General features: G+C 49.6%; 1 protein-coding gene across 1 annotated transcript; it reads left to right on the top strand.

Annotated features, from left to right (window-relative positions):
• TCEA2 (transcription elongation factor A2) lies at positions 1-26,668 on the top strand. The gene is made up of 10 exons (XM_039499068.1): positions 1-256; positions 5,421-5,483; positions 6,549-6,654; positions 8,485-8,575; positions 19,420-19,553; positions 21,075-21,131; positions 22,304-22,458; positions 23,053-23,199; positions 25,157-25,228; positions 26,351-26,668. The coding sequence occupies exons 1-10, from the start codon at positions 188-190 to the stop codon at positions 26,357-26,359; spliced, it is 903 nt and encodes a 300-aa protein (XP_039355002.1). The 5' UTR covers positions 1-187; the 3' UTR covers positions 26,360-26,668.
• Positions 26,669-27,233: the final 565 nt, after the last annotated feature.

Below are 27,233 nucleotides of genomic sequence, written 5' to 3'. Positions count from 1 at the left end.
CCCGCCGAGGCGCCCCGCCGCGGGAGGCGGTGCGAAAGAACTACGAGTCCCATCGTGCCCCGCGCTCCGCAGGGCTGGCGATCGGGCAGGAGGGCGGACTGCAGACACCGGGGTGTGTGAGTGCATCGCAGCCCCCCGCCCCCCCGCTTCGGCCCCGCCGCGTCCCCCTGCTGCGGGGAGCGGAGCCATGGGCGGGGAGGACGAGATCGTGCGCATCGCCAAGCGGCTGGACAAGATGGTGTCCAAGAAAAGCGCGGTGAGTCCGGTGGGCGGGGAGACCCAGGGGTGCCCCCAGCTCCCGCCCCGGAGCGCCCGATCCCGGGGTCCCCACTCCGGAGCCCCGCCCCCCAGCGCCTTCCGTGCCTCCCTCTTCTCCCTTGGGTCCCCCCCAGAGCGCCCCTCTTCCCTCCTCAGCTCCCTGCGCTCCCCCCGGGCGTCCCCCCTAGAGCGCCCCTCTTCCCTCAGCTCCCTGCGCCCCCCGGGGGTCCCCCCTAGAGCGCCCCTCTTCCCTCCTCAGCTCCCCGCGCCCCCCTCAGGGTCCCCCCTAGAGCGCCCCTCTTCCCTCCTCAGCTCCCCGCGCCCCCCTCGATGCCCCACCCCCAGCGCCTTCCGTGCCCCCCTCTTCTCCCTTGGGTCCCCCTAGAGCGCCCCTCTTCCCTCCTCAGCTCCCAGTGTCCCCCTCGGGGTCCCCCCCCAGAGCGCCCCTCTTCCCTCAGCTCCCTGTGCCCCCCTCGGGGTCCCCCCCAGAGCACCCCACTTCCCTCCACAGCTCCCCCCGCCCTCCTCAGGGTCCCCCCAGAGCGCCCCTCTTCCCTCCTCAGCTCCCGCTCCCTCGATGCCCCACCCCCAGCGCCTTCTGTGCCCCCTCTTCTCCCTTGGGTCCCCTAGAGCGCCCCTCTTCCTCCTCAGCTCCCAGTGTCCCCCTCGGGGTCCCCCCCCAGAGCGCCCCTCTTCCCTCAGCTCCCTGTGCCCCCCTCGGGGTCCCCCCCAGAGCACCCCTCTTCCCTCCTCAGCTCCCCGCGCCCTCCTCAGGGTCCCCCCAGAGCGCCCCTCTTCCCTCCTCAGCTCCCCGCGCTCCCCTCGATGCCCCACCCCCAGCGCCTTCCGTGCCCCCCTCTTCTCCCTTGGGTCCCCCCTAGAGCGCCCCTCTTCCCTCCTCAGCTCCCTGCGCCCCCCCGGGGGTCCCCCCTAGAGCGCCCCTCTTCCCTCCTCAGCTCCCTGTGCCCCCCTCGGGGTCCCCCCTAGAGCGCCCCTCTTCCCTCCTCAGCTCCCTGCCACCGGGGTGCCCCGTCCCTGAAGAGAGCCGCACCAGCACTTCAGTCGTGTCCCCTGGGGTGCCCCCTTCCAGGCTGTGCCCTCCCCCATGAGAGCACCCCTGTCTCCCATGGTGTGTCTCCCCTCAGAATGTGCCCACAGGGGTGCCCCCCACTGTCCCTGGTTATCCCCTTCTCTCCTGAGTGTGCCTCCAGCCCTCTCATGACCTGGTGTGTGCGACCCCCCCCCCCCCATGCCCCTCTCCTTACAGCCCCACCTTGGTGTGTCCCCTTCTGAGCCCTTGGGTCCCGTCTCCCTGCTGCCTTTATGGAGCATTCCCCACACACACCCTCCTTTGTTTTCAGTTATGTCCCCACTACTGCAACCCCCGGTATCTCCCCAGAACACCTAGTATTCCCCAGCACAGCCCCCCAAAGCCTGCTGCTGCCCCCAGTGCGTTATCCCATACAGCCCCCTATCCCCTGCTGTCCCCCACTATGTGTGTGCCCATAGCAACCCTTCACCTACGGTCAAGTGGATCTAGCTCCAGTGCCCTCATGTTCCCTATCAATAAGGCCCTACCAAATTCACGGTCATGAAAAATGCATCACGGACCATGAAATCTAGTCTCCCCCCATGAAGTCTGGTGTTTTGTGCGCTTTTACCCTATACTATACAGATTTCAAGGGAAAGATCAGGGTTTCTCAAATTGGGAGTACTGACCCAAAAGAGAGTTGCAGGGGGGTAGCAAGGTTATTGGGGGGGAGGATTGTGGTATTACCACCCTTACTTCTGCGCTGCTGTCTTCAGAGCTGGGTGGCCAGAGAGTGGTGGTCCTGACTGAGGGCCCAGCTCTGCAGGCAGCAGCGCAGAAGTAAGGGTGGCAATACCATACCAGGCCATCCTCACTTCTGCGCTGCTGCAGGAGATGGCTCTGCCTTCAGAGCTGGGATCCCGGCCAGCAGCAGCCACCGCTCTCCAGCTGCCCAGCTCTGAAGACAGCCCGCTTCCTGCAGCAGTGCAGAAGTACTGCAACCCTCCCCCCCCTACAATAACCTTGCAAACCTCTCCCCCCCCAACTCCTTTTTGGATCAGGACCCCTACAATTACAACATCGTGAAATTTCAGATTGGAAATAGCTGAGATCATGACATTTACAATTTTTAAAATCCTATGACCGTGACATTGACTAAAATGGACTGTGAATTTGGTAGGGCCTACCTATCAACCATCTTGCAGCAAAGCATTGTAATTCTTAGTTAGCCATCTGCAACATTGTGGTAGGTGAGCCACCTGTTGCTTTCTGCTCCAGCCCTGTTAGCCCCCCTCCTTGGTGCTTTCCTTGTGGAAATGCATGGTGGCCCCTCATCTACACCTTTCTGCCCCTATAGTCCCTTCATCGGTGCCCTGCCGGAAAGCACATGCATACAGGGAAACCTCCTTTGCCTTTTGGTGGGCTTATTTACCATCAGACCTCCGCAGAAAAGCATGATGAGTCTGGGGGAGCCCTTCTTGCTGTCCCCAAATCCTTCCCTCAGCTCCCTTGTACCTTCCCATTGCAATTTCGCTGACTCCTGCAGCCCCCTCCCACCAGTATACCTGCAGCCACCATCACTTCCTCTCAACCCCCTGCAGTACAGAGAAGGGTAGACCTTGCAGCCCCCTCAGCCCTCTGAGGTCTCCATTATTTCCTATCACTTGGTCATCACTGCCTTGCCTCAGAAGGGGAGCACCATCACCTTCCCTTTCCTCCCCATCCTATTCTGCTGCAGTAGTGAGAGAAGGAGGAAGCTCTCATCATCTCTCTGTAGCCAGAGGTGTGAAGAGCTCCCTTCTTCCTCTCAAATGACCAGAGAAGAGGGGAAGCACACCCATCGTCTCCTTCTAGTATTACAGGAAGATTTTTGCTGTCTCCTATCTACTTTTGGATCCCAATTGCCTCCCAACCTAGAAAGCTTTGGTGGGAGAACACACAATCTTCACAGCTGAAGTGAGGGAATTCCTTCATTTCCTTTCTCCCCGCAGCTCCTCCTGTATCTCCTTCCTGGGGACTGATCCTTTCTTGCTCCCTCCTCACCTAGCAGTTCTCCACAACTTCTGTGATTGCCTTAGTTCTCTCACTTCAGTCCCCAACTTTCTTCCTCAGGGGTGGATCCATGTCTCCTCTTAACCTTCCCTTTATACAATAGCTATTTCTCCAATCTTCTTCCCCTGGACTGCCTCCCAATACGCTTTCTCTGCCATGCAGACCTGCTCCCCAGTACTCTTCTTCCTCCCTAATTCTCTTCTGTCCCTTCGCTATGAAGATAAAATGACAGTCTCTGCTTTCCCCTAAAATCACATCACTGAAGAGGTCCTCAACCTCAAAGTGGTGGGGTGTTCTTCAGAAAAGGAAGCATGAAAGGATCATTATTGTTGAATTGGCTTCCAAGTGTCGGTGATTAGCAAGGAGAAGCAGTGTCTTGAGTGATTTGACCTAGTTGGCATTGGAGTGTAAGGTAACGGACTGTCCAGTTGGTAGTTTAACAGGTGGGTCACTATATCCTGTGATTTTTGGCTACTAAACCATGTGCAATTTACAATACGCGAATCAGCATCCAAACCTTTGGTTACTGCAGTCGTGGTCCTTTGCTACTGGATCCTCATTTTGGGTACTTGTGCCCCACTCTGCCCCCACCTTGTCAAATGAGGAAGTTAACTTTAACACACACTGGTCCCAATCCTGCTTTCACTAAAGTAAGTGGCAAAACTTCCTTTGAGGGGAATAGGAATTGGGCCATTATGTGCACTGTAAAGGCTGCATTTATTTGACTCTCGATCTCGGAATGTCAGAAAGAAATTTGGCGAGTCATTCATTCATTCGTTCTGGATAAGTTGCTGTAAGGCTCCTGAGGGAGTGAATTGCCTGTGTGTGCATATTGAAATCTTCAACTTCACTTTGATTTAGCTCTCACCGCCTGTGTCCTGCAGGATGATGCTGGCAGCTGGATCTCTTCCTGAGATGAATCGGAAACAGCCTTTCTGCATGGAGGGGGAGGGATCTGAAGCTGAAATTTGTCAGTTCAGGCTGCTTCACACCACAGCAATTATAGTCTCTGTAGGTTTTGTGTTTCAAATGGGCCTGGAGTGGTTAGTATTTTAAATGAGCTGTTAAATGTGAACATTAGAAGTCCTTGTCGGTTAGGAGAAGAGAGGAAGAAACTGCAGTCTGAATGGAGGCTGACAGATTCCAGGCTATAGTTTTCATGGAGAGTACTGCAGAAGTGAGGATTTGCTAACATCTCTCCAGAGTTTGCAATTGTACCTGATATTTTAAAATGTACACATGGTGTAGTTAGGGCCATGCAGCAATTGAGTTTTCTGGATACAGTGAAGCAGATGAATGAACATTTTACATACCATATTCCAGGTGACCTGCTCCCTAACTTCCTTGCTTCTCATCAATTTTGATACAGTGGTCAAAGCTTTTCTAAAGGGCAGTGGATGGACATCCTGAGTACTTTTGCAAAGCAAGTTTCCCTTCTAGCCACAAATCCTACCAGGGACACAATGCCAGCAGCTCTCTACTATCATAGGCAAAATAATCACTACCCCCAGGGGTGATTATGAAGTGCTCTGAGAGCCTCTGATGCAATACCTTGGCAAAGGTATCCGCATCATCAACCAGGTCACCTAAAATGGTGATTTGGTAACAGGATTATTCCTAAAGGAAAAATGTTGAGGTGGGGGGGGTAGTTTTTTAGGTGTCAGTTCTTGTCTGAGGTGCATTGCTTAGGAGTTCTAATTAAACTATCTGGATAAGGATAATAGTTAACTGTGTAAGTAGTAGGCACAATAGAAATGTGCTGCGTGCCCGGGCAGATCTGTTACATAACAATGCTTCTCTGTCTTGCTTGGTTCCCATACCTTAGCTAAGGCCTCCTTATATACTGTAATTTCAGGAATATAATGAGGATTGTTTCTAGTGTCATCTAAAATATTAGTCTCAAGATTGGCTGGTTGGTTCCCTCATGTTCTAGGAACAATTGTTGCTTTATTGGCCTGTGCAGGTTGAGTTTAAGTAGCTGTTCTTTTTTAGATGATATGGAAGAAGTGGCCTATAATAACTTTTTTTTTTTTTTTAGTAACTAGTAGATTTTTCCCCCCCCTCCACCCTTCTTTCGCAGGATGGTGCGATGGATTTGCTGAAGGAACTGAAAAGTATGCCTGTCACTCTGGACCTGTTACAGGTAAATCATGCAACTAAGGCAAGGAAAACTAAAATCCAGATTTAGGTGGAATAAATGCTGATTTTTTTGGGGAATGAGATTAAGACAGTCTCCCCTGCCATTTGTTCCATCCTCCCAGAAACATCAAACAGAGCTATGCAATGTTGTATTTATAAAGCCTCACCAACAGGGGTGCTTAGGGTATCAGAACAAATTCAAAATTCCATTTGTAAACATGAAGTGAAAAGACCACGCTTTTCAAAACCAATGGAGGGATCGGAATAAAGAAGGGGAAAATAGACTGGGGAAGCAACAAATGTGAGGCCAGCAGCAATCATTTTTTAAAAAGCATTTGTAAAATTACTAACAAAAGAGAGCATCAAGGTATGTTTTAAGTGGTGAGACAGGGACTGAAGCAGAGCTTGAGGGGAAGCACAAGCTAGAGCCCACCAAACTGATGAAGTTGATGGAGTCCATAAAAGTTGGGGGGCATGTTCCATCGGGATGAGATTCTCGGGAAAACTCTCAGGGGAGGAGGGGCAACTCCAATCTGGTTTTTAGAACTAAGTTAAATAGTTAATAAAAGTTAAGGGCTTTAGAAATATGCTGAAACTTAAAAACACTCCTTCCGGGCTTCGGTAATAATTAAGGTGCTGAACGTCCTTTTAAAAGAAAATCCTGTTAGAAGAGTGGTTGTGGTTTAAAGGCTTGAAGTATCGTGCATTACAGCTATGCATCTGTTTATAATTTTGGCCCTGTTTTTAAATTTCTAGGACTCTCTGAGGGATTTTCTTTCAAATCCTGTTCAGTTTTGAGTAATTTATATATGCTTCTAGGTGGTTAGGAAGGGGAAAAGGTGTCATGGGAGATGGAGTCCTCCAAGAGAGAGCCATATGCTCTGTAAGCCAGATATTCAAGACTCACCGAAGAAGCCAACTTGTTGGTAGCTGTAGAAGCATCAAGCAGCTGGCTGTCTTGGTCAGTGCTGCTGTGTCTTGTAGTGGAGACCTGTTGTTCTCTAATTTTAGTGCCATTGGCTAACTAGTCAGTTCTTGAGTGGTTCACTTCTTGAATGTTGATTTGCAGTCCACCCGGATTGGGATGTCGGTGAATGCGCTGAGGAAGCAGAGCACTGACGAGGAAGTGATATCACTTGCCAAATCACTTATCAAGTCTTGGAAAAAGCTTCTAGGTAAGAAAATAAGCAGGGTTTATTGGATTCAGTTTACCAAATAGCCAACTAGCAGCTTTGCTATCCTGTAGGCTGTGTTACTCCTACAAGCTTCTGTCTGCATCAATAGAGATAGGAAGTTCTAGCAGGCCACAGAACTTAGAACCTTAACATTAGACTTCTCATCTGGAGGGTTTCAAGTACTACACAGTGAATTCCATTTAATAACATTGAGTTCCTATTTTAAAAGAAAATGGTCCCTGCAGAAGAAGTGGAATTAAGGGCCAGGACTGCATGTAGTTAATGTGCACTTGCCCAGGCTTGTGAGGTTTGAAATAAGAATAGTTAGCAAGCCAATGATAGTAATACACTGATCTTATTTATAAAGTTCTCCATTTGCTGACTGAGGTGCTCAGGGTGCGCTGCAAATGTTGCAAATGTGGCCACACACCAGCGCTGGTAGCTGTGAGTGTGGCCACACACCAGCGCTGCTCCTACACAGCTGGATGACCAGCGCTGCAAACTACCAGCGCTGCAAACCGTAAGTGTAGCCAAGCCCTAAGATTACTTTGTGAGTCGTTAGCAGGCAGGGATTAGAGCTCAGGCGTTTCTCTCCCACTTCTGTGTTCATTCCTCTAGACCACCTTGGAAATAAAAGTGCATTATAAACAACCTTTTCTTTGGAATTTCTAAGAACAAATGGAAATACTCCACCCGAGTATTAATAAAGACACTTTATAGGGCTTATGGTGCCACTGAATTTTTTTTTTCCTGATTGCAGACCATGAAAACTTAAGCCCTTTTAATTTCAAATCAGCAGAGAGGCTATGTCTTGAGTGGGTTATTTGTGTCATTGGTAACTGATGTAATTATCTTTAGCATAAAGCATGCTTCTAAGCCTATGGCAGTACCTGTGTGTGAAGCTCAGAGTAGAGTGTCCTTTCATCAAAACTGACAAGTCTGTCTGAGTCAGTAGAAACAAATATCTTCTATATTTAATACCATCGGGTTGTTCAAGGTGTATGTGAAATGAACTGCTAGTTCCAGTCTGCATTTCAAAGAAACCTCCTACAAATAACTTGGCAAAGAAGCCAAAGATTAGACAGATATTGGAGATTGAACTCTTTTTTTCCTCCAACCCACTGCCGGGGCTGGTCCTTCTATGTCAGGGTGGATACATAATGGTGGGACCATGAGGGGAAGCCTTCACTGCCTGTTCCTGGCCTGTATCTGATCTGCATTTAACCAGAACTTCTGTCTTCAGGACTGCAAAGCCATCACCTTCCAATAGCACTGACTAACTGGAAAAGAAATACACTTCTTAAAAGAATAAATTGTATCCCTGGCCTTCCAAACACCTATCTTGAGAGAGGGGCTGGCCCTCATTGGCACTTTTGAAAATTGGATTGGCTTTAAGTCCCATTTTCAAAAGTGATTTTTGAAAATTTTACTCAGTCTGTACATTCAGCAGCAGGGGCCTCACTAGAAAAGAAACTTTGGCTGGGATAGGTCTTCCCTCATGAAGAAGCTAATCTCATGGAATGAAGGATGGGTCCTTTCACACTGGCTAGCTAGGGAAAGGTTTGTGGTACGTTTGCCAGTTGCTTGACTTGCCAATCAAAGGCAAGTAGAAAGATTACCATGGGTGCATTGCAAAGTACTTTAGCCTGTATAGACCTATTCCTCCATGCTGCTCTTCTGGAGCTAGTAACTTGCCTCTGACCAAATATCCGGGCTCCCAACCATCCTTTGTGCTCTGCTTAGTGTAGTCAGGATTGTGGTGTGAAGATGAACCCTGAACCCTCTGTAGTATCTGAGTGTTTGTTTTTTCCCTCTTCTCACTGGGTGCAGATGCTTCAGAGGACAAAAGTGAGGAGAAGAAGAGGAATTCTTCCTTGTCGGCATCCTCCTCAAAAGAGAGCGGTGACTCGAGAGACCAAAGGTAACGCTTCCCTTTAGCCCAAGATGATGCTGTTGTACATGTTGTTCCATCACTTGGGGCTTTCTGTGTTAACATTTGATCTTTAACATGTCTGTTGGGCTGTGCAATTGGTCTGCTCAAATGCCTCATTCTGATCAGACCTGCCAGGAGTCCAGCCTATCCAGCAAAGGTGACAGGCTGCCTGTAGATCCGTGTGGTGTTCTATAATAAAGAGAAACTACAACTGTAATGGAAGAATAAACATCTACAAAATATAGTGGCTTTAGTGAGTTTTTTTTGCTTTCTGTTCTACATGATTTGTTTTACCGTCACGTTTCCATTTCCTTCTGTTTCATGCTGGTTTCTTTCTCTGTTAATAAAACATTCCTTTGGGTTTGATTTTGTTTGTGTTGCATTTTTATATTTTTTCCCTTGTTGTAAACCCTTGGAGTCCTTTAGAAGGGCTGTGACTATGCTCAGCTTTAGCCTTCTATGCTGATGCATGGGAGCCAAGTATTCACAGATGCTCCTAGCAGGAGCCTCACCCCCCTCTCCTGCCTGCACGATGATCTCTCCTCCACAAGTGGTGGAAGAAGTCCACCCGCCCTGCAGTCGGCATCTAGCTGGTCTGCTGCTGACTCACCCCTCTTCATGGAGTGGGTACTCCCCAGCCTGTTCCCCTTCTGGCAAGTGTAGTTAGAACAGTCAGCATGGGGAAGTGGGGCCCGAGTGGAGGGCAGGGAGGTTATGAGGTGGGACCAGCTTCACCAGAGTCCCAACTGTGCCTCCCAGAAGCAAGAGACTGATCCTTCCTTTTAGCCAGAGCGCTCCCAAGAATCCCGCGCGGACTCCAGGAACCTGGCTATTTCATAAGGTGTAAAACACCTGTGGATTAGTCAGTTTCTTAAGGATTAATATTAAGAATATAAGAATGGCCACACTGGGTCAGACCAATGGTCCATCTAGCCCAGTATCCTGACTTCCGACAGTGGCTTGTGCCACATGCTTCAGAAGGAATGAACAGAACAGGGCAATTTTGGTAATCCACCCCCTGTCATCCAGTCCTAGCTTCTGATAGGAAGAAGTTTAGGGACACCCAGAGCATGGGGTTCCATCCCTGACCATCTTGGCTAATAGCCATATTCTAGTTTCTGTTTATTGGTAACTCTGGTAACTCTGGTTTACGAGTTTTCCCATGCCCATTAAAGTCCGTCCCTGCATATGCCAGTCAGTCAGTCCCTATCCGACTAGCCTCTTTACCATGTCTCTGTTTTGTTTCAGAACTGTCACATGACTGCTGCTGCAGCTTAGTTATTTTCAAACCCCAGTACCTTTGTGCAGGGCTGGTACTGTGAAAGTTACCAGCATGATGGCTGAGCTGCAGCAGTTTAACTTGCTACATCAGTCTCCTCCTCCACTTGTGTATAAACTGGAATGAAACATTCCAGAAGATCATGATTTGGCATGTGCCTTGCCATGTTTTTAATAGCAATGGATCCCTCTGGTTTTGAGGCCATAAGCCCAGCTGCAATGCAGTGTAAAATTGGAGCAGGGACCGTCTCTTGTTCTGTGTGTGTTCAGTGCCTAGCACAATGAGATCCTGGTCCATGACTAGCGTTTCTAGGTGCTAATTCTACAAATAATACTAATCTGGAATCTCCCAGCTGAAGTTTTCCCTTTGCATTGTGCAAAGACAAGGATTTTTCTGGGACGGGGGTGGCAGGGCTTCATGTGTTTCCAGGGAAAGCTGTGCTTTTGTAAGCTGGGAGAGGAGGGGTGCGAGCACAGGATTGGGACCCAGGAATCCCTGCCGTCTAAATCCTGCTTCTGACGCTGGATCCTTCCGTGCCCTTGGGCAAGTGTCTACGATTCTTACCCCCATTTCTCAATCTGTAAATAGAGAATGATACTTTCCAGCCATATAGGAATCTGGTGAATCTTAGTTCATTTGTGTCGGCAACGGGGAAAGTAGTATGTTTGTGCTAGGCTGATGGTATACTAGAGTCAGGAAATACCACCTCAGAGAAACCTCTGGCTTGGCCTCTAGTAGACTTTCCTCAGGAAATTCTTGAGAGTCTGAAGTAAGGGGATTTTCCTGGCACATTGCCCAGAGTTCCTCAGCTGCTCCCAAAGCACCTGGGAGAGTGAGTAGGGTGAGAATTGTGTGAGTAAAACAAACCCAGTCTGCTAGGACACTCACAGTTTGGAGGAAGTGGCCAGGAGTTGTCACAGCCCGAATAACACACCAGTTGTGGTCATGGAGGCAGAAATATGGTGCTACCGGCTTTTTCAGCAACCAAGGACCAGTGGATTACCTGTCAGTCCCACCAAACGCTTTGTCCTCCACTAGTAAGACTCTAGGAGCCACTGCACGGCTACTACTACTTTTTCATTTCAAAGTGCGGTGCAGACATTAAACCTCCAACACTCCGTCAGGTAGAAGTACCCTCTCCCTTTTAGAGGGGGAAACTGAGGCAGAAGTTAGGTGTTAGAGATATTTAGCTCCTGTCTCCCAGCCCGTAACCAGTCCTGTACATCATGCTGTCTCGTTACAGAGAGAAGAGCATATGTTCCTCTGATGGTACAAAAGAGACTCCCAATGCACCCTGACAAACTCAGAGAGCTTACTGACTGAGAATTGCCCCGGTGTCTCTGTGAAGGACAGGCTGAGGCTAAATGAGTCAGTCGGTATGGCTGATCTCTGGGCGATGAGTGCACTCCTATGCTGGTTTGATGAGGCTGCTATCAAAGCAGTAGAGAGGCCAGCCAGTGTTGAAATGTACTTACTTCAGCCCTGGAGTCTGACAGACTTTGGCTGGGCCTTTCCCCTTGGGATATCTCTTGGCCCATAACTTTTCTTGATTTCTGCAGTGCAGATGGGGAATTTCTTTTGCAATGACATGGGAATTAACATCAGTACAGTTGTATCCCGAGCGTCTCAGACCTCCAGTGTGGAGGTGGAGCTTGTTTTGGTAGGCGAGATTTTTACGTGATACACTAGTATATGGTATCCCTTATAAAATTATATCCTGCAGTTCTGTATTATGGTTCAAAGCACTGTATCTCACTACTGGATGGTGTAGTATTGTGGATTATTACTACAGTATTTTTTAATAGGTTGCGTATAGAATGTCTTCATCTCTGGCAGCACTGTGGTTTCTTTTTTTGCCAGAACTCTCATCAGGCCACTTATTGGGAGTGTCTGGATCTGTTGCATGTCAGTGTATTACTTTTATGGCAATTTCCTTTCCACTGTAGTCCAAATTCTATTATGAGTCTGGCCATCACACATGTCACCATTTTGTTCTTGGGTCACTTCTTTTGTAATGCAGAGGACTTCTTAGTCTCCTCTTGGGTAAAGCGTACAGCCTTATTCCCATGTTTGACAGGAGCAGTATGAACCCACAGGATTTCCTGAAGCAAAGCAGCTCTTTGTGGTGAGGGTTCTATTTGCCAACTATTGTAATGACAGACAAACCTCCTCTTACACAGACTTTGTAAGTGTGGGCTGGACTGCTGTGAAATCTGTTTGCTCTTGGATCAAACAAATCAGCTGAGGTGGTTCTCAGGCTTGCTATGGTTTTAAACTGCAGGAGTGAGGAACAGCTTGTTCTGCTTCCCTGCCGGTCCACTGGACCACAGGCTACTCTCAGTGCTTCAATTCCCTTTCATTCTACTGCACAAGCAGGCAGCTGCTCTACAGGGTTTGGGGGTTACTTTGAGCCATAACCTTCCTGGGGCTGGCCCAGGTGACTTCTGTTCCTGAGGTAGAACTGCACTGAGACACACAACACCTAGTGAGGTTTGTAGGGCAGAATATCAAATTCTCTTTGAGGTTGGCAATGACTTTTTATACACACGTCCACAAATGAGTCTTCCAAAGCTTTGGTGGATGGTTGCTTCTTGGGCTGTTGAATTCTACCAAAGCCACAAGCTCATGTAACAGCTTCTAGGTATGGCAGGCTTTGCACATTTCCCTGGATGAGTTTTTCTTGGTCTCTTTAAAGCATCAATTGGTATAGGCCCCATCTGCATGTGTGTAATCACGTGTGCACTCAAGAGTTTGCAGGAATGGTATGTGCAAACCGCTCTGAAAATCAACAGGTACTCCACACCTTTCAACCATCAGGCCACTTTTCCTTAGTTCCCTAAATATTGATTTAGGAATCGAATTTTCGGCATCCAGATTTGATGTTTTAGCTCTTAAAGCACATGGAGCTTATTTTACTCCTTTTTAAAGATGTTTAATTAGCAGAGATGTGACAGTTAATGGAAGCGGAGTCCTAGAATGGAGATTTTTGCTTTGGGATACTTTTGTGGCTCAATGTTTCTGTGAGGCTGAGACAAAGGACTTGTAAAGTTCGCCCATCAGAAGCACCAGTCTCATTGGGAAGCATCTTAGAACCCCATGTGATCCACAGAAATACACATTCAGCCATGTATGTGTAGTCTGTACAGAGAGGCCTAGATTCGTATTTACTGCAGTAACTGGTGGTACTTGTTCCCTTCGAAACAGCAGCTGTTTACTGGCAAACCACCATTTGCAGCATCTCTTGCAACCCTAAGCTGCGTACATACATCTCTTGCAAGTCACGCTGTATGTACTCAGCTTAGTGCCATTAGTTTTTTAGTCTACATTTAGCCTACATTTTCAGAAAAATGCACACGCAAATTCACTTGTGCTGATAACCTGTTGTACATCTCCATGACTATTGGGCCATTGTAAATCTGGCCCATTGTAAAGCCCCTTTGCACAGTCAGTTACGACAAAGATGTTTAGACACCTGAAGCTGCAGATGAACCCCTAGTGGATTTTGCAAAAATGCCTAAACCAGTTCCCTGCCCAGTTCCCATTGAAAAAGCTCAATGGGAGTTAGATGCCTAAAAGCCTTTGAGGACCTGGATCTAAAGTCTTTTGTTCAGCCCCTGAACAACGGCCAGGGTTCAAACTCCCTACGCGTCATTGTGCCCTAACCCTTGCAACATTTCCCCGTAGAGAGCACCAGTAGGCCTGCGCTTCCATTCCCATTGCAGCCTTGGCTACGTTGCTGTCCATGCCCGCAGGGTGCCATTTGGGGTAGGGTTTTTAAACGTGGGATAGGTACGTCTGGAACTAGAGTCAAACCACTGCCTCCTCTAAGATTTTGGGGCGCTGATATGCTGGGCTGGGTTGAAACTTGCCCTACTGAACTATTCCCGTGTCAATGCCTTGAGCTGTCTGAGTCCCATTGTTGGAACAGCAGCGGTAACCGCAGCTTCATGATTAGGGATAAACACACAAGGTTTTAGGACAGCTTCATTGCCTTGCGAGTAAACCAGCAGACCTAGTATAGCAGAGTGGGGTCTGTTTCGGTGGCTATAAATGTCAACTCTAAGGGAGTCATTCTCTCCCTCTTCCATCGAATGGACAGAAAACGGGTTGGGTTCTCTACTGTCCCCCACAGGTGGGGAGCTGGTTATAGATCCCTGATTCTGTGCCCCTGCCCCCGAACAGGTCAAACAGCTGGATATGGTCCCTAGGGATCAGATAGCAGAGGCTAGCTGGAGTTCATGGGCTTTGGCCACTCCCCCTCTCTGCTGCTGCCATGTCCTCTGCCATGGGGGCTGTGGAAAGGGAGGCATCCAGCAGGCCTATGGTTTCTGCTCCCTTTGTGGTGCCTGAATGTGCAAGGAGAGCAGAAGAGGGCAGAGAACCTGGCTGTATACGCGGGGGACCAAATATCCTGCGAGGCTGAGCGTGCGATAGAGGCTTTCACCTAGCTGAAGTTCAGCCTAGCTCAGGAGGAGGTGACAGTATTACCCTCCTGTTAAGTGGCCTAGAGGGAGTGAGTAGGTGTTTTCAGGCTGTTTCCTAGTGGTGGTTTGTCCACATTACACTCGCTCTTGTTAGCAGCTCAGTTAGTGAGGGCTAAGCCTTAGGGCACGGACACTCACTCACCTGCCCTTTCAGCCCGAGGAGTGGGCCTTCCCACCACAGAGTTAAGCTATGTGGCTAGAGAAGCTTGCACTGTTCCTATCTGGGCTGTACGTGCTCTGTGAATACCCAGAGGACTCCAGTCTCCAGGGTTGTCAAACCAGCCGTAAGTGCATCTCTAAATAAAAACTGTGAACACTGGGGGCCTGACTTTAGAGAACCTGGGTGCAAATGACAGGGCCTGCACATGAAAATGACCATGATTCACCATTACAGGCGCAGTTAGTCAATTAGCATGTTAATTCACAGCTGTTGTCCATGCGTCCAATGCCTCTGGAAATTTGGGCCTCAAATGATTCCAACTTAGAAGCATCAATGTCTCCCTCCTAACCAGTGTGTACTAAGGAAAGTTTCAGGGTGGCGGGGGGGTGCTCTGGTTGCATGACCCATTGTGACTTCATACTACAGTACAGACAAAGCCCAGGTCTCTCACCTGCTACTTCTCGTTAACTGCTGTCCTTTTCTACAGATTTTACAGCTCTCTTCCAACTCAAATCCAGGGGACTTTTTGAACTGTTTTGATGGCAGGAGTTGCTGCATTGAAGAGATAGGGCTTTACATAGAAACCAAAGAGGTTAGAATCTGTGCTGAGAGAAACTTCCATGGGACAGAGAGGAGGTTCTCTGCCTTTATCCTGCCTTTGGATAGTACTCTCGGTCAGGGCCGGGCTTCCTGGGGTCATAAACAGGGAACGTCTTCAGCTGGAGTGTACTAATCTTCATTGGAAACCCCCTCACCAATAGGGAATTTGCTAAGCAGCGTGCCATTACCAATGCTCAGAAATCAAGTCACGCTAGTTGTGGGTGGAATTCACCTATTCCCATTTAAAGCCGGGGTAGGAGGGAACTGAGTCGGGGGCTGAAGACGTAGAATTCAGACCCCTCTACCTCTAGGCAGGAAGTGAGATTGCAGCACGGAAGGACTGCTCCCCCGTATGGGGTTTTTTTGGTGACTGGGTCCGCATAGTCACTTCTTTCCTGGTCTACTTCCTAATAGTCCTTCGTGCTGGCCTCCCATTGCCGTGTCCAGGGGGCGTAGAGGCCCTGCTGCATCCCTCAAGAGGCCCCATATACAGCCCTACCACAGTGCAGATATGGGGTGAAGGGCCTTGATCTGATCTTCCTCTCTGGCCTGCATTTCGCTCTAGATTTAATTTCAACCACTTGGCTCAGCCGAGAGCCTTGTTCTCCATACAGCGTTTTTGGTCATGAGACCATAGCCCCGGTGAAAGATGTGGGCCTGCCAGCCCTGGAGACTAAAGACTTCTATCTCTGGAGAATCTGCAGCACAGTCAGTAGCTGAGCAAGCTTTCCCTTATTACCCTGCCCATGTGCCTCAATCTTGAGCTGGAGGAACTGCCTCTGGGGGCATGAGTCTCCATGGCCCATTTGCTTCTGGGGCTCTCTGATGAACCTACCTCCCAGGGTGGTAGTTAGAGGAGCAGTTTCTGATGTGGGCACTTAGGAACTGGACTAAGATCACCCGACTCCTTCAGCAAATACCAGATTCATGGGGGGAGCAGAAGGGGTGATGTTTACATTTATTGCATTTTGATGGGGTGAATAAGGGCATAATTTGGGTTATGTGATGCATAGAATGATAAAGTACTGATGGACCAGCTCACTAGAATGGCTAGACATTCCTGACCCTAGCATTTCACATATGGTGGGAGTTCATGTTGTGGAATCCTTGATCGTGTTGCATTTTAAGAATGTGCAGAGGAGCACATGGTGTTTATTTGAACAAACTCCTTTATTTGACTGGCTATTCTGATTGCTCGCTGAAGTGCTTTGCAATGCATTGTGTGGTGCGTATAGTGCTTCAAATAAAAAAGTCTCTTTTTTTCTTTTTTTTGTTACACCAAGGAAATGAAATACAAAAACACTCCAGGAATAAAAACATCGACCCTACTCCCACAAGCCTAGCCCAGGCACCCCTTCGCTCCACCCCAGTTCTAACAAAATTCACTCCCGAGAGCAAAATTAATTTTAAACTCCCCACAAAGGGGGCATCTGTGAAAAGAGTCAGGCAATCCCTGAGGATCCCATCATCACTAACTGTCATTGACGTCACTGGGAGCTTTGCCTCAGTAAGGCTCTTCCTCAGGTCTCGGCATGTCATTCCAGGAGGTTTCCATGTTCCAGGGAGCTCTTTCTTGGGGTTGTGAATTCCTGTATGGCTGTGTGCCAAAGTACCAGCCCCAAACACCCCGGGCCCCATGTTGTCAGGTGACAGAAAGTCAAAATCCAAGCATGGAGTATTGGCAGTGTCCAATAGCTGTGTAATAGCCCTTCTCATTGGGCCTGTTAGGAGATTTTAAATGGGGAACTCTATGTTCTGGGGCAGGATTCTTGGGTCAGGCTGTGTTAGGGGAAGCTCTAGGTCACCTCCTTGCTCTGCTGATGGAGGGATGACCTGGGATCGTTCTGCACCAGCCCAGAAATGCCCCATACAGAGCACCATCTCTGCACGGCAGTCCTTTTGCAAAGTGGATTCACTCTATGCTCCAGAGCTGATTGTCCAATGTAGGGACAAGGCAGGCGCGGTAATCTCTTTTATTGGACCAACTTCTGTTGGCGAGAGAGACAAGCTTTCGAGCTCCATGGAGCTCTTCTTTGGATCTCGGCATGTCATTCCAGGAGGTTCCACGTTCCAGGGAGCTCTTACTTGGAGTTGTGAACTCTCATATGGCAGTGTGCCAAAATACCAGCACCAAACTCCCCAGGCTCCATGTTGGCAGGTAACAGAGAGTCAAAACCCAAGCATGGAGTATTGGCAGTGTCCAGTAGCTGTGTAATAGCCCTTCTCATTCGCCTCCAAGGGTATGAGCGTTTTTCTTTTTGTTCAGGGGGGTAAATCAGTTTGCATAAACAATATCATAGAATCATAGAACTGGAAGGGACCTCGAGAAATCATCTAGTCCAGTCCCCTGCACTCATGGCAGGACTAAATATTATCTAGACCATTCCTGGCAGGTGTTTGTCTAACCTGTTCTTAAAAACCTCCAATGATGGAGATTCCACAACCTCCCTAGGCAATTTATTCCAGTGCTTAACCACCCTGACAGTTAGGAAGTTTTTCCTAATGTCCAACCTAAACCCCCCCTTGCTGCAATTTAAGCCCATTGCTTCTTGTCTTATCCTCAGAGCTTAAGAAAAACAATTTTTCTCCCTCCTCGTAACAACATTTTACGTACTTGAAAACTGTTATCATGTCCCCTCTCAGTCGTCTCTTCTCCAGACTAAACAAACTCAATTTTTTCAATCTTCCCTCATAGGTCATGTTTTCTAGACCTTTAATCATTTGTGTTGCTCTTCTCTGGACTTTCTCCAATTTGTCCACATCTTTCCTGAACTGTGGCACCCAGAACTGGACACAATACTTCAGTTGAGGACTAATCGGCACAGAGTAGAGCGGGATAATTACTTCTCATGTCTTGCTTACAACACTCCTGCGAATACATCCCAAAATGATGTTTGCTTTTTTTGCAACAGCTTTACACTGTTGATTCTCATTTAGCTTGTGATCCACTATGACCCCCAGATCCCTTTCTGCAGTACTTCCTAGGCAGTCATTTCCCATTTTGTGTTTGTGCAGCTGATTGTTCCTTCCTAACTGGAGTACTTTGCATTTGTCCTTACTGAATTTTATCCTATTTGCTTCAGACCATTTCTCCAGTTTGTCCAGATCATTTTGAATTTTAATCCAATCCTCCAAAGCACTTGCAACCCCTCCCAGCTTGGTATTGTCCGCAAACTTTATAAGTGTTCTCTCTATGCCATTATCTAAATCATTGATGAAGACATTGAGCAGAACCGGACCCAGAACTGATCCTTGCGGGACCCCACTCATTATGTCCTCCCAGCCTGACTGTGAACCACTGATAACTACTCTCTGGGAACGGTTTTCCAACCAGTTTTGCACCCACCTTATAGTAGCTCCATCTAGGTTGCATTTGCCTAGTTTGTCTATGAGAAGATCATGTGAGACAGTATCAAAAGCTTTACTAAAGTCAAGATATACCACGTCTGCAGCTTCCCCCCTATCCACAAGGCTTGTTACCCTGTCAAAGAAAGCTATCAGGTTGGTTTCACACCGTTTGTCCTTGACAAATCCATGCTGACTGTTTATCACCTTATTATTTTCTAGATGTTTGCAAACTGATTGCTTAATTATTTGCTCCCTTATCTTTCCAGGTACAGAAGTTAAGCTGACTGGTCTGTAATTCCCCGGGTTGTCCTTATTTCCCTTTTTATAGATGGGCACTAGATTTGCCCTTTTCCAGTCTTCTGGAATCTCTCCATCTATAATATCAGGCTTCATTGATAGGTTATAAGGACTTGTCAGCATCCACATGTGTGCAGAGTCACCCCAGCTCCTAGGAGCTCTGTGTTCGTATCCAGGGATAGCCCTATTGGTTGGCATATTGTCATCTTTGTGAATTTGGGGGGTGGCTATTGGCCAAGGTCTTTGCTCTGCTTTTTCCTGATTGGTTTTACGTCATTGTAATTAACAGGATAAGTGACCACGTTGCCGCTGCGCCCTGCGCTGCTCTCAGTGACCTGAACCAAATCATTCTGAGAGGTGAAGTTTCTCTAGGGTGACCAGACGTCCTGATAAAATCGGGACTGTCCCGATTTTTAGGTGCTTGTCCCGTGTCCCGATCGATGTTTGGTCGGGACGCAATTTGTCCCGATATTTCGCACTCCTGGTTTTTTTGTTTTGTTTTGTTTTGTTCCGCCGGCGAGACTCTGCTTTTTTTCCTTCTTCTTCCCTCTGCCGGCGGGACTCTGGGACTGCAGAGTTTTTTTTGCTGTGCCGGCGGGACTCCCCCACAATGTGTCCCGATATTTTCTTCATCCCATCTGGTCACCCTAAGTTTCTCTTCTAGCTCCAACAAAAGGCAGGACCCACCGAAGACTCCAACCACGCCGAAAATCACCACCTTTCCGCCGGTGCCCGTCACCTGCGACGCTGTCCGCAACAAATGCAGAGAAATGCTGACTTCTGCTCTGCAGACCGACAGTAAGTAGGGCAATGGGCTCCACTGGGCTGGCTGCAAAGTCCCACAGAGGCCCCTTTGCCTTGCATTCCTCCTGAGCGTCAGAACCGTCTGTGCATAGAGGTCAGTGCTGCGGTAGGGAGGAGTTCCAGGCACAAACAAGAGGACTGTAGCCCTTAATCCCCTGGCCAAAGATTATTTCACCCAGGGGATCTGGGGATCGACCTCTCTGTGCCATAGAAGGGATGAGAGTAGGGATGGCCAACTTCTGCTGGGAGTATTCTGCTGGGCATCTAGTTGGGGTGACCTCAAGCCAGGGGAGTCCCGTAGGCATTGGGTTCACTCCCCATCGCCTGCTCTTGTCTGATTCCTTTAAAACTCAGCTGACATCCCCATTTCCCCGCTGGGAGAAAGTGGAGCTGGAATGCAGTGGGCTGCATATGTTAGTAACCACACTGCTGCCAGTAGTGTTCTGCGGCTAGGACTGGACTCTTAGGGAACGCAGCTATTAGAACGGATCCTCTTGAAGGTCGTACGTCTATAACGGCTTGGGCTGAAGTTTGTCCCTCAGTTACACATGTGCTGCCCCGGTTGAAGTTAATGGGAGCTGTGGGTGCTCGGCCCCTCGGAAAAGCAGTCCCTGAGTGTCCCACGTTGGGCCCCTAATACTTGGAATGTCCAAAAGGAGAGGTCGCCTTTGAAAATGAGGGCCTGGCTGCATGCTGAGGCTCTGCATGAACTTGGCATGATGGAGCGTAAATGACAGATGGAGAAATGCACAAGTGACAAAGCTTTGCTCAAATCGCTCCTGTATGGCTGACATGCCAGAGAGTGTTAATTGCAAGAGTTTCATTGTATCGTCCCCTCACCCCATCCCTTGTCTGCTTCAAGGAAGCCCAACTCCTGGCTGTCCATCCCCTTCCTGCTCATCGGTCATTTGCCATGTCCAGGCTCCAGCCACACAATCATTACATCACTCAGGCTGTTCCTTATACAGTAACGGTTGTTTACTGGATTTCAGCAGCTCTTTGCTCCAATTAGAGCAAGTAGGAAGTGCGGGGAGATAAGGGTGTTTGTGGAGGAAGGTTGCAGGCCATTTGGCCAAGAAGAAGTAAAGTGAAGGCCTGATTCTGATTACACTAGCTTTACTGCTGTGTAACTCCATGGATCAGAGTGGAGTTATCGCCAGGTTACACCGATGTGAGATCAGAATCAGGCCCTGCGTATTCATGTTTAGGCTAAGTTATAAGTTCCTGATATCGTGTTGGTTACTGGCAAACAATGCGTATTACTGCACCTGGGTGCCAATCATTGCTTTAGCTCTGGACGCCCCTCTTGGAGTCAGTGGAGCACCAGCGGGCGAAAATCAGCTAGGGTTGTCTATTTTTGTCATTGTATTTTAAAATGTGTCAAGGGGTGCCTAGGCACTGCCTGTGATAGAGGGAATGTGAGAGTCGAGATAGGCAGAGTGCTCGGTATTGGTCCCCAGGGTCTCCCTCAATGTTCGAAAGTGATCAGTAATTGTGCTTGTTGTTCTTTTACAGGTGACTACGTTGCCATTGGTGCTGACTGTGAGCACCTCTCTGCCCAGATTGAAGAATATATCCTTGTGCTATTGAGGGTTCCCTGAGCAGCACCCCCATGGGGAGGGGACATTAACAGGCCAGCAGAAAAATAGGGGCGAATGATGTTTGTGCAAAGTTCTCGCTCAGCCTGGGCTCTGGGCTGGGTCGCAGCGTTGTTCTGGAGTAGCAGAGCTGCAGGGTAAAGATGAAGCCCCTGGATGGATTTGTCATCGGCTCAGAACTGACCCCCTCGCTGGTGTGATTGTGCATGACTGCCTGTTTGTACTGCCCTGATTGCCCCATCCTCCTGTGCAACAGACGTTCCCGGACAACTTCCCCACACTTACCTCCTTGATGGCTCTCATCTCATGGGGCAGGGGCCAGGCAAGATGTAGCAGTTGGTGTCAGGTAGCCTGCTAATTTCAGAGAAGATGGAGCGCCAACAGTGGGGGTGGGGGGGTGTTAGTTACATGCTGTTAGTGTAGGGTTGCACAGCTTTCTAGCCGCTCTAACAGATAACAGCATGTGGAGGTACTTGAGGATAGTGGAAATCAGCGCTGGGGGGAAGTCATTCATTAGAAGGGAATTAGCTGCAGCACTGGGACCTCTCCCCTCCTCCCTGTCCTAAACTGGCTTTGGGGGAACCCCTTTGCAATTATTTCTGGGGAGGGCAGCAGCTCAGCACTGGTCCCGGCCCACATTTGACAGCTCCTGCTGTGCGAGCAGGGAAAGAGCCCCGATGTCTCCCGGTATTAATCCCCGGCCGTTACAAGTGCTTGAGTTCAGTTAAATTAAACAAAACCATGGCCTGGCGAGTATATGTGGCCTGCTGGTCAACGTGTGGGCCTGGGAGGCCTGATTCCAGCTTCTACTCGCAGCTCTGCCACTGACTTGCTGTATGCCTCTGGGCCTGTGACTTCACCCCCTCAGTGCCTGTGTCCTCATCTGTCCACTGGCTGCAGTCACAGGGGACTGAGGCGAAATTCCTTAATGCTTGGAAAGTGCTTTAAGATCCATGAATCCGAGCAACGGTAGGTGTAGGCTGACCAGACAGCAAGTGTGAAAAATCGGGATGAGGGTAATAGGAGCCTATATAAGAAAAAGCCCCAAATATTGGGACTGTCCCTATAAAATCGGGACATCTGGTCACCTTAGGTAGGTGGCAGGACTAATTATTCCCCTGGTAGCCCCTTAACTGTCCTCGTTACGTATCTACCAAGACGTCAAGAACACCGACATGAAGTACAAAAACCGCGTGAGGAGCCGCATCTCCAACCTGAAGGACTCCAAAAACCCTGAGCTGAGAAAGAACGTGTTGTGTGGAGCAATCACCCCGGAGCAGATTGCAGTGATGACCTCAGAGGTGAGGAGAGAGGGAGGTAGGGAAACCTTCGTAGGCATTATTCGTAAGGGATCGTGTCCCATTGATTAACTTCAAGGTAGCAGCCGGTCTGCTCTCAAGATGGCAGCTCTGTTACGGTTCAGATCAGCAGCAGCCACTGATGTGCATGTCAGGGCCAACCACCTGAGGGGGGGCTTTTTAGTAACTCGAAGGAGTTTGGAGCCAGAGATTGGTCCTGGACAGCTCTGGAGATTGAAGCCCTCTGTGTATCCACAGAGCACTATAGCACACGCTTCCCTGCACTGTGTCTCAATGCTGGCTGGAGAAAGCACCGCTGCAATTAAATGGCAGTTCTGTACTTGGCCTCTCAGCTGAGAATCCCACACAACGGGGCCAGGCAGTGGTGGGGACATTTGTCTACTGGAAGCTAGACTGAGCATCCCAGTCACTTTCCATTGGCACAGGTGACACAGGCTGGGTTTGAGCTGGTAACCTATAGCTGAGAGGCGCCCTAGCCCATTATCTGTCCCTGCTGGCTGTGTTCTCCCTCTGCGTCAGTGGGACCAGCAGCAGTGTGGTGGGGAAGTTGAGCTGATGTGCCTTTGTATCCTAAAGGAAATGGCCAGTAACGAGCTGAAGGAGATCAGGAAAGCCATGACGAAGGAAGCGATCCGGGAGCACCAGATCGCTAGGACGGGAGGGACCCAGACCGACCTCTTCACCTGTGGGAAGTGCAAGAAGAAGAACTGTACTTACACTCAGGTTAGCCACCATCTTTGCTTATAAAGGGCCCCGTCCTGCAAGGTTCTGAGCAATCTCCACTCCGGTCAGACCAGTGGAAATTGATGATGTTCAGCATCTGCCCAGCTGCCCTTGGCACATCATGGGATTGGGCACTGTCAGGTGGCACGGATCCTGCAGCTCACCAGGAGAACCTCAAGGGCCAGATTTTTCAGGGTTGTTTAGGTCCACAATGTATTTGCAAAATGTGCTCCCTTCATTTGAATGTAGTTACCATGACTGCCAGTTGGGTCACTGCACATGCAGAGCACTGTCATTATCCTTGAGCATGTACTGTGACCTGAGATGTGCAGGTAGTTGCAGTGATTTGACATGCAAGGAAGCACCCAGTTTCACCTGCACGCTTTGAAAATCTGGTTTCTGGAGTTTAGTAAAGTTCCTGTGTCTGACAAGCCTGTTCGGAGGCAGCGGTCACAGGGTTAAATACCAGGATTCCCTATAGGTTTAAATACAAACCAGATTGGTAGTTTGCAGGCAGCAGTGACAGAATATGGCCCTGGCAGACTGTAAAGCTGGAGTTAGGACTAGCCTGTAAAAGAGAATGGTCTGAGTGCTTTTTTATGTTTGCCTCGGAAACCTGTGGCTGGAGGGTTGGGAGATGCAGAGGCAGTTTCCTTAGGCACTTGCCTGCACTGAAGGCGTGACTATCATGGATTCTCTCCAGATTTTAGAATGGGAATGGAGCAGCTGTGAGCTCGAGCTAAGGTGACCAGATGTCCCAATATTTGGGGTTTTGTCCCTATTGCCCCCCACCCCGATTCTTCACACTTGCTCTCTGTCACCCTGGCTCGAGCACACACACCGCCACTGGCTTTCGGAACGGACTGCATTAGGCTGGTGTTTTCGCCACTATGCTGCTTCGAGGCCCTGCTGCTTCAACACTAATCAGTTTCAGCGGGTGTCATGCCAGATGGCGGCAGATAGATGGACCATCCCTCATGGCAGTAGGTATCAGCCACATAAAGACCACTGGGGACCCATCTGCAGAGTGCTGCCGTGGTGATGAACAGAAAGAAAATGCCCTCCTTAGACTAGCCCAGCCCCAAGTGTGCCCGTGCCAGGCTAGTGCCAGTCTAGAGCAATGGTGGGCACACTACTGTAGTGCAAAATGGCGTTTTCACCACCATCCTGTCTACGCCTGCTGTTGGCAGTCATCCAACACACTGGTGACAATCCCAGTGCCCTACCTCCATGACAGCTTCCACTGTCCGTGCTGTCAGCTGGGACTAGTGCCGTGGGAGGACGTGGCTGGAAAGCGTCTGGGGTAGAGACACAGCCACAGTGTTCCTTGTACATGTCAGCAACGTAGTGTCTCTCAGGGGTCTGCGTTCTCTTGGAAGGCAGCCGATGGGCTCCCTTCCACTGTCGGCTGCAGCCTCACGCCGATTGAATGGCCTGCCCGCATTGCTGCCAAACTCAGCTGAGAAGCCATTTCTGTGCCTCCGGTAGGTATCAGGGCTTTGTGCAGGGTAGCCGTGGTAGCACCATTTCCACGCGCATTTAGGGAAGACCCTCAGGCTCCTAGCACTGTGGTTTCAGTGCTGTCAGGGCTGGGCTCTCCTGCTCCGTGCCCACAGTATGGGTGTGCTGTGTGAGGCCTGAGTATGGAGACAGGTATTGAGGGGACGTAAGGCCATCCTGCTTCATCGCACTCACTGCTTAAAGAACAAAGCATTTTCAGTAGGCTCTGCAGCCAGCCTCGGCGGTGGGGATGGAATGGGAGCGAAGGGAGAGGAGCGCAGTGACTAATCAGACTTATAGGAGTGTGAGGCTCCTTTTCCCTGCTCACACCAGGCATGCTGCCCCGGCTCACAGGCTGGGTTCTGACTGATGAACCAGGGAAAGCCCGTTGTGAATCTCTTTGGAAGGTCCAAGTGGGGGCTCTTCCTTCCCATCCCTTCTTCTCTCCTTCCCACAGGTGCAGACCCGCAGCTCTGATGAGCCCATGACCACCTTCGTCGTGTGTAACGAGTGTGGGAACCGCTGGAAGGTAGGGCGTGAATGACACTTGTTTGAATGAGGGTGTGAAATTTATGAAGATAGGTGGTGTCGACAGCTGTAGTGTGTCATCTTAGGAATAAGTCCTTAGCCCCCTTCCAAGCCCCAGCTGACTCTAGCAACTGCTGTCACACCCAGGCTAGAGGGAGAGGGAGAGACAGAATGTAGCATGTCCAGCGAGTCTGTCGAGATGGGACCAGCACTCAGGACTTCTGCTCTGGTCACTGTTAGGGTGGACTTGGCTGTTGGGTGTATAGAGCACAGATCTCCTTCTGGGACACGGCAGGATGCTTTGCAGCCAGTCACTTTGCAGGCCTGGCCAGACGTACATGCTGGCACTGCTGGGAGGTCAGCGGGGCAGGAGTTCTTAGAACAAACTCAGCCTCCATGGCCCCATTCACCCGCTATAGCCCCAGCACTGCTTTCCATGCCCTCGCCGGACACGCAACACTTCTCTGGAGCTCCCCTCCTGCCACACACCCAGGGATGGCTCTAGACATTTCGCCGCCCCAAGCATGGCGGCATGCCGTGGGAGGTGCTCTGCCGGTCAACCGGAGCCCTGCCTGCCACCCTCCCAGCGACCAGTAGAGCGCCCCCCGCAGCATGCCGCCCCCAGCACGCGCTTGGCGTGCTGGGGCCTGGAGCCGCCCCTGCACACACCCAATAGAAAAGAGGCAGGAGTGACAATTATTCAGGCTTTTCAAGCTCTCTCATTTTTGCCCCTTCACGCTGTGCCCAGACTTGGATTGGAACTGAAATGTTAGCTATAGAGTGAATGGTGACCAGCAACAGCACTGGCGCCTGCCCCTTGATGAGAGTGGCACCTCCTTATGCCCAGCTCTCTACCCCTCCTTCACACAGGGTGGCTCCTGTAGCTTCCCCTGCCATGGAAGCCGAATGGTGGTGCTGGAAGTTAGCGAGACCACTCATCTTTAGACGAGAAGGTTCTCCCTATTCCAGGAGCAGCATGTACTGCTTGTGCAAGATTCCCCAGCCCCATGAGGAGGGACACTATCAGCCAGATCCATGGCTCCTTCGTGGCCCCGAGTGCTGCCCGCGGCCCTTGTTTGCAGCGGGGTTTTCTAATCTGGGTTTAAACTTCAATCTCTTGCAGTTCTGTTGAGACGTCTGTGAGCCCGGTGGCGGCGGCCGAACCTGGACGGACCACAACCTATATTCTCTGACTTCTCCAGCCATTGTGTACTGTATCCCAAGTGAGTTTCCTTTGTGTCACACACTAAGTGCATCATCTTGGGGGGAGGCCTGGCTCTCAGGTTGTGCACCTGTGGAGAGGAGCAGCTGTGACTGGAATCCAGGGGGCAGGCGGACTGGCGGGAGAGTTCACTCCATGCATTTTGGCTGTATTTTCTCATCCAGATAAGTATTGTCATTTTTTCATAACAGTATTAAACTTCTTTTGTTTTGTTTTGTTTTTTTGCCAGTTTCTGACTTTTATTTGAACTTGCTGCTTGCAGCACTTTGCATTTCCTGCCCAAATGTCATGTGGACTCGGCGGATGAGCACTGCCTGAGATACCATCCAGCCAGAAGCCACACCGCTTCCCATAGATCTAGTTAGATACCCTGAAATTTGGTCTTCCTTCTCTGTTGGACAGTAAGGTTGTGTGTTAGCCCACTGTGCCATCAGAAAAGGGGTCGGCCTTCAAACCTCAGCTGTCCGAATCCTGGCTGTGAAAAATGCCCTGGCAGTTTTACTGACACTGCAGTTTTCCTTGGGACGCTTCCTAGTCCTAAACATACGACATTTTGTTTTTAATCAGCTCATGAACAAAAAACCCTGAGCCAAATCTTGCACCCATGACATAGGCCACATTCCAGCTGAGTTAGTGGGAGCTTTGCTCAGATCTCAAGTGCAGGAAACAGCTCATTGACTGTATGTAGTGGTGGGGCAGTGCAAGGCCTCGATTCTGATCTCAGGTACTGCTGGAAGTCAGTAGAGTTACTCTGAATTTACAGCAGCATAATTGAGAACAGTGC

This window comes from Mauremys reevesii, linkage group 13 (assembly GCF_016161935.1).
Source record: "Mauremys reevesii isolate NIE-2019 linkage group 13, ASM1616193v1, whole genome shotgun sequence".
Classification (NCBI taxonomy): Eukaryota; Metazoa; Chordata; order Testudines; family Geoemydidae; genus Mauremys; species Mauremys reevesii.
Note: the sequence above shows the minus strand (reverse complement) of the source record. Positions and strands in the feature narration are given on the sequence as shown.